General features: G+C 45.4%; 1 protein-coding gene across 1 annotated transcript in view; it reads left to right on the top strand.

Annotated features, from left to right (window-relative positions):
• T265_05304 (hypothetical protein) overlaps positions 1–7792 on the top strand; it is a gene marked incomplete at both ends in the record, with an annotated part of 58454 nt that overhangs the window by 15120 nt on the left and 35542 nt on the right. The window contains one exon of the mRNA XM_009170287.1: positions 3480–3529. Within this exon, the coding sequence (XP_009168551.1) occupies positions 3480–3529 (50 nt within the window). The remainder of the gene's footprint in view (positions 1–3479; positions 3530–7792) is intronic.

Below are 7792 nucleotides of genomic sequence, written 5' to 3'. Positions count from 1 at the left end.
TTGACGGAGCCTCGATGCCCGCGCCTACCTGATGAGCCCCAAGAAGGGCGAAACCGGTCGTGGGCTGCTGAAGATTTTTCAGCGACCTTATGAGTAGTGCATTACGCATATACAAGTGGTTCGATCGTTAGATCTCTAAAGTATTCCCCTAAAATATCTAAAAGCCTGACTGATCATCTCCCGTCCGGTAAACGTGGTTCCTTTCACGTTGAAGTTTTGATTAATGGTCGTCTGGAGACGCTTAGGATAGTTGAAAATTTGACCTAGCCTGGTTGAACGGGATATTCATTTGAGTGAGTCTTAAAATCAAGTTAGATTGCAAAGGGGTATGCTTCGCAGACTGCGTCCATTTTTTTAAAATTAGAACACAACTTGGACGGACGAAAACTCGTGGACTGCATCTACCTGATGAGCTCACTGAAGGACAAAATCGGTTATGCGCTTTCGAAGAGTATGCATCAACCGTGTGGCTATTGTGTTCCATGGAGACGTATTTAAGTAATTAAACTGACTTTAAATTAAAACAAACCATAAGCTGTCCGAACTAATTGATTTTTATACCACACTCATTTGCAAATATAATTGGTGTTAATGACTGACGAATACACTCTCTGTTTGCCGTGTTCTTCGGGGGAACGTGCTGCACAAAGGCCGTCTCTTATTCCAGTTAGCCCAATATCCGAGATTTCGCGGAATATCTTCTTGATAGAACACACTACTCATGAGGCTACTCAAACCCTTCGACAGCCCACTACTGGTTTTGACCTCCTTAGGGTAGCTGTGCTACCATCAAGCTTATGTTCTGTTCAAACACCGAATTCACTATTCCGGTAATCGCTCTTTCGTTAATGCGAGCCAAAATGTGACCCCTCGTTTATGGCATTCTTCAACTGAATGTGTTACACTCGAATTTGTGGGCCATTTCTGTATACAGGAAGTTGTATGAGTTTCAGTTGTATTGAGACAGATGAGGCTGTGAGACTTGGCCTGTTCGAGTAACGGAACTGGTACGTCTTCAGGTTTTCGACAATCGTTGTCTCAGAACCATGGCTAGTGTGAGTTGATGTCGGTGAATCGTTAACTAGACAATTAGAAAGCGGGTTTTCGGTTATGTAACGGGTACTTCTAATGAATAATGTGTCCAGCGCCAGAAGCTGCGTTGTTTGAGACATGTGTTGCGTTCGCCGAAAAGAGTGCTGTTTTCTGTGCCCAGTTAAAAAGTGGCGCAAGCAGAGGGGTGGCCAACCCTTGCCCTGGCACAGGGGTATGAAAGAGAGTACGAAAAGTTTGGGTTCTGTCGGTGATACTTGCCAACTAGGATGGGTACCGCGTGATCTTCACTGCGTCTGGTTGAAGACGTTGGAACATATGGCTTCCAACTGATGTCAGTGGCCTTCTTGTTGCCAGTTTCTATCCAAATCGCCTGAATGAGTATCCGAAGGTATAGACACCTCGGAACGCTTGTAGTAAGGTAGCACTAAGTCCCTCCCCCATTCACTGTTATTCTTTTCTTTACAATAAGGCTTCCGAATAAACCATGGTTGTACGACAGCGAAGCATCCGTGTTGAGCATTGAGGTCATGCTGACGATGATGACGTATCATTTAGCATGATGTTCGAGATATCGCATTACATTCTTTGCTGAATAATCTACTCATAGGGTTCCTAAGTAGTATTCAGGGCGTGCACTTTAAGGATTGTTCAGTAAACTTATGAATAGCATGTCATTTTAAGTAAATGGGTTTTTATTGCTGGTATGAATTATCGGCTTCACCGGTTATTAACCAATTCAGGCAACTCCCTAATCAGTGACAACTGGCAGAAAGTATTGCCTTAAGTAGAACAAAGGTTGACGAAAACTTGGGGACTGCGCCTACCTGGTGAGCCCGAAGAAGGGCGAAACCAATCGAGGGCTGTCAACGAATTTTCAGCAGCCTTATGAGTAGTGCGTTACGGATATAGGAGTATTGTCTCGTTACTCAACGGTCTTCTAGTGTCAAAGCGTAAACTTGTAGGTTGTAGTTGTGTCCTGAAAGCCTCATCTGCACGGACGCCACACCCACCTCATGGGTCCGTCTTAACAAGGACGGAAGCGCCCGTGTGGCTTGACTTTCAGGGATCGGGTCACATCTTGACCTCAAGAAAAAGACCTGTGTCTGTAACACTCCAAACCACACTACTCTCTAGTGAATTCCTACTCATCACTCGACGACATCCCGCAAACTGTCCGGAATGATAGATTTTGCCTACTGCCTAGATTCTGATTAGTACTCCTCACACACAGTTGTGTTCTCATTCCAGTGCTTGTGGTCTAGACCTGCGTACCTGACACCCAAGTGAAATGTGTCTGTCGCAACAGTTCCCCTCCCAGTCTTACCGCTAACAGCAAATTTCCACGCAGGGAGATGGTTTAAGTCAATCCACACATAGGTACCATTTCATTCAACGTTGGGGGGTGGGGCGAGATGGACTAAGTGATTAGAGCGCGAATTCACTGACCGGAAGGTCCGTGGTTCGAACCCGACCTCTGCCACTCGACTTCCCCTTTCTAGGCTTAGTCAGACCTGAATAGACCCATTAGCAATCATTTGCTTGCATTTCCCCTGACGGCCTGATTAGAGTTTCCAATGGAGACACACCTAAGGATAACACGTGACATGCTACAACACCAGGTTCCATTCTTGCCCCCAGTCTGCTTCAGCGGAGTCTACCACATCACGTGTTTATGGCGTAGCATTCTGAGTCTCTCTGTATCATAGGCGCACATGTCTGTGATGAAGAACAGCGGACGTTAGAGCCGTCTTCTGACCGCACAATGATGGGTTTGGACGGGTAAATCATATTCGGCTGTCAGCGGCGCTTTTACCGGAGTTGGAATTCACTGCATGGTGGGATCAGCAGGTTTCACCGGCAGACTGGGTGACAAAATGATTGTATTGACATGGCTTGACACGTCTTTGGGGAGGAAGAAGGCACTGCTTGGGTAGTTAACACGGGGGGCTTCGTGGAAGAACATGCAGTGTGTCAATGCTAGGGAAGACCAAATCGGAAGAAAGTTTGTCTCAAGCTGATATGAACTCTGTGCATAACATCATAGTGTGTATTTCGTTCTTTCGTTGATAATTTCAGCGTGACTTGTGTGAATGATGGACTTTTCGATCCCCGTGAGATTTTATCATTAGCAAATTCTGGCAGGTGTTTCACGAAGTCATAATCATGTCAGATTGTCATTCCTCTGACCTTGTTTTTCGCTGGAACTCAGAAGACGACTTCCCACGGACTGTGGAAGCGTTCGTTTTGGTTACCAGTTAAGCCCTTTTGTTGGCTAGCCCTCGCTTGTACCTAGCTAACAACCTGTCACAGAACAATTATTTTTGCAAGAGGTACTGTGACAACAATTTTCGGTTCGTTTCAAGCCTTTGAGCTGAATTTGGTTTTTGCAACTCCGTCGCCACAATTTCTTTCTTGTTTGTTTCCAGACAAGCAGAATCAACGGGCCGAACAAATACGACGCTGTCCAAGTACCGGGGTAAGTATTTCACATCCCGATTGTTTTTCGTCAATTTCACATGCAGGTGGAAATCACTTGGTTATCTAGTCAAAGAAGCTTGTTAGGAGTTAGATCACCAGAATTGCGTAGATTAAAAGGCTTGTACTCAAGCCTAGCCACCTGCACCATTCCGTAGAAAGTCTCACTCACTAGAAATCACCAAGCAACTGGTTCGTTTGCATCACCGCAGTGTACACTGGGGGGACTCCACCATGGAATTATTAGTGCACAGGTGATGGTGGCAATAATACAAATCAGAAGGTGTATGCACTAATAAAGGTTTTTAGCATGATTGACAGTGGTGGGTTACGACACGTATAAAAATAAATACAATGCGAAATGGGAGCAAGTTAATAAAGGAACTTATCGTCTGGAGAGTTCCTTGGTGAAAGTCCGGACGGNTAGCGTGTGGAGAACGGCCTTGGATCATTCGAGCTGAAACGTGTTGGTGTGCGGTCGTCAGAAGGAAGGGTGGTCATCATCTGCAATCCACTTCACCTCAACCCTCCTCAAGCTAAACTGTCGAAGCACTCACAAACCCACAAAGACCAGGGAAAATCTAACAGCGACACCCGAGGCGAATCATCAAGTGAAGCACCCTGAAGTGGAAGATTAAGGAACGAAAAGCGATCGGAACTAATTTGGAACCCCTCCAGCCCACCGATTCAAGATTTTGACAGCCACACTAGCCGACAAGAGCCGTTAATTGACACTCAACACTTATATAATTTAAAGAGGACCAACTGATTGGTTCAACGTCTGTCTTATAACCTGGCCAATTTGGTGGCCTGTTCACTCGGCCTGATGAAGCTTTTGTGTCAAAAGCGAAACTTTGCCCAAATAAAAACTACCGATTGTTTGCCAAGCTCTTCTGAAACGGTGACTTCTCAATCGGTTCCAAACTTGTTTCAATTGACTGTTTGTCTTCTTCCAACGTGAAAACTTAAGGTATTCAACAATATGTGCTGTTTTGGGGTTTGTCGTACCATCAATAACCGTCACTCATTGTGAATCGAGTCTTACCAATCACGTGGCCATCTACCGAAGACGCTCTCCGGTGTGTTTTTTCCCAATATTTTTCGGTATATCGTTTCAGAGGGGTTTGGTAAACAATCCACCGATTGCTTACCAAACCCCTCTGAAACGATATACCGAAAAATATTGGGAAAAAACACACCGGAGAGCGTCTTCGGTAGATGGCCACGTGATTGGTAAGACTCGATTCACAATGAGTGACGGTTATTGATGGTACGACAAACCCCAAAACAGCACATATTGTTGAATACCTTAAGTTTTCACGTTGGAAGAAGACAAACAGTCAATTGAAACAAGTTTGGAACCGATTGAGAAGTCACCGTTTCAGAAGAGCTTGGCAAACAATCGGTAGTTTTTATTTGGGCAAAGTTTCGCTTTTGACACAAAAGCTTCATCAGGCCGAGTGAACAGGCCACCAAATTGGCCAGGTTATAAGACAGACGTTGAACCAATCAGTTGGTCCTCTTTAAATTATATAAGTGTTGAGTGTCAATTAACGGCTCTTGTCGGCTAGTGTGGCTGTCAAAATCTTGAATCGGTGGGCTGGAGGGGTTCCAAATTAGTTCCGATCGCTTTTCGTTCCTTAATCTTCCACTTCAGGGTGCTTCAGTTGATGATTCACCTCGGTTGCGTTGGTCTTTGTGGGTTTGTGAGTGCTTCGAAGATTTAGTTTGGAGGGGAATGAAGTCAAGTGGAATCCAGATGATGACTACTCCTGATGACACCAACACGTGTCAGCTCGGCTGATCCAAAACCGTTCTCCACACGCTTGCCAGTTCCACGCCTTCTATTCTGGTAACTCTGGGATGCATGGCGATTTCTATTGCCTCGGCCACCACCGTAGTCCTCGCCTCAAAACCTCAACATTCTATTTTGCGTCCCGTGCCCAGTGCGTGTTCCGCAATGGCCGAGTCTTTCAGTAACGCTTGATATTCATCCACGTTTCTCGGTGGCCTCTTTACTTTCCTACTGGGCTCTCCGATTCTGTTGTGAAGTTCCCTGGCCGTCTCTCCTATATAGACTTTAGTGCAGTCGTTACACTGAATTTTGTAGACACAGCCCCTGGTTCTGTTTGCCGGGAGGCGATCCTTCAATTGTACGAGTGCAGAGCGTAGAATGTCCCCCCTCTGGAAAGCTACTCTTATGTTAGCCGTGTTTGGAATTCTTCGAATGACCTCCAATGTCCCTGGTCACAAGGTTGCTTTCGAAGAGTTTTCAGCAACCTTGTGAGCGGTTCCCTTTACGGTTGTTTGCAGTTTGTGACCAAAAAAAATTCGATAAATACTTGCTGCTGCCTACGAGATCTGACAAGAACCTACTTACGGGGAATCACAATAGTTGAAGCAGTGCACTGTAAATACATGTGGCGTTTAACACAGGGAATAGGGTCAGTTTTTTGTAAGCCAACAAATGTGGAAAATTCAACAGTGTACAAGAGCTTACCGTTGGGAGTTTACCTTATACTGAAGCCTAATTTCGTATAACCGTAAACGTTCTCATACTGGAAGCAGGAAGACACTTGTCGACTTGTATCGGTACACTACTGTCAACAAAATGCTCTTTTGGCTGACTTCTGGTGGAGCCTCAAAATGGCACGTGTGTCACGCTCTCTCTCTCTGAGATTGTAGTAAGCGTTTGGACCTGTGGGATGTCATGATCTGCATTCGGTCTTCTCCAGTGTATGTGCCGAGCTCAAGCATACTTCTTATCAAGTTGTTGATCATACCAGCATTTGGCTGTTTTTCACAATATTGGGGTGAGATGGCCCAAGTGGTTAGAGCACAATTTTACTGACCGAAAGGTCCGTGGTTCGAACCCGACCTCTGCCTCTCGACTTCTCCTGTCTAGGCTTGGACAACCTGGCAGTATCCCAGCCCTCGTGCTTCCTTCGGGTTAGGCATCGAAAGGGTGCTACAGCTGAACGATTCACAAAATACGTATAACCACAAATGTATGGATGTATTTATGTACTCAGTGATCTACTTGAAAACCTAGCCAGATAGAACAGTAGCAAGTTTGTTCCACTTTCTAGTCCGCACCCAAAGACAACGATATTGTTAAAGCTGAATAAAAGCATACCGCCAGGTACTGACGAGCGGCTAAGAGAATAAAACTTGCATGTTGCAATGCTGGGGAAGACGCGGTATTGCTCTGGAAATTAAAGGAATTGATGAAAGATGCCGGTAACTCTTTGATAAACAAACAATTGCTGCCCGCCGTCATTGTGTGTTGAGGTCGAGTTACGGTGTATGTGACAACCCCCTACATGCTTTCCTGATGCTTTTATCCCTCCGGATCTAAGTTTTCTCAAAGGGTTCTTGTTCAACCCCGCTCAACGCCTGTGGCCGTTCCCGTGTGTGCAGGCATTCAGTGTTTCGACCAACAACGGACGGCACACACCAGTTGGAGACCAGCTTTTTGGTTTATAAACATGTATACATACATGTATAGTTGACAGACTCTACAGAATGTTCTGTCCTCACAAACATCAAGATCATCCTGTGGACATTTTAATTGAGAATAAGGACTTGTAAAGTTTTAGGGGGCATCAAAAGCTCGTATTATGGAGAACCGTTTTTGGTCCAAAACATGTATCGGAGCCTTATGGTGTCAGAAAACTCTGTCTCCAGCTTAGCCAGATACATTCATTTGCAAACTGATTTGGTTTTGCGAGAGACTCAGCTGGAACCCAGCTGAATCTTGAATCTTTCGTTTGTGATGTTTCCAGGCTTGACGGAAACTCGGGGACTGCGCCTACCTGATGAGCCCCAAGAAGGGCGAAACCTTTCATGGGCTATCGACGAATTTCCAGCAACCTTATGAGTAGTGCATTACGAATATACTGTCTCCAGCTTCTTCATCCAGAACAAGAGTGTTATTTGACTTAGTCACGACCGTTATCTTCCATTCACTGTCAATTTTCAAACATCCGTCGCTGAACTCCGCTCCAAAACACAAGGAAAGACTTGATTTTCGTTTGTACTGAGTCACTGCGAATCATGATCGCATTGCCCGAATCTGGTGGGAACACCGGATCAGCAATTCTGAAGTACGTCGAATGGTATTCGGGAGAAATAACTCACCCTCGATAGATGAACTGATCACACAGCATAGGTTGCGTTGGGTTGGTCACATGCTACGTATGCCAGTCGACCGACTTCCTCGAAGGGCTCTTTTCGCACAACCACGTGAAGGGTGGAAGAGAGC

The sequence above is a fragment of the Opisthorchis viverrini genome, assembly GCF_000715545.1.
Source record: "Opisthorchis viverrini unplaced genomic scaffold opera_v5_98, whole genome shotgun sequence".
NCBI lineage: Eukaryota > Metazoa > Platyhelminthes > Trematoda > Opisthorchiida > Opisthorchiidae > Opisthorchis > Opisthorchis viverrini.
This window is presented reverse-complemented; position numbering and strand designations above follow the sequence as displayed.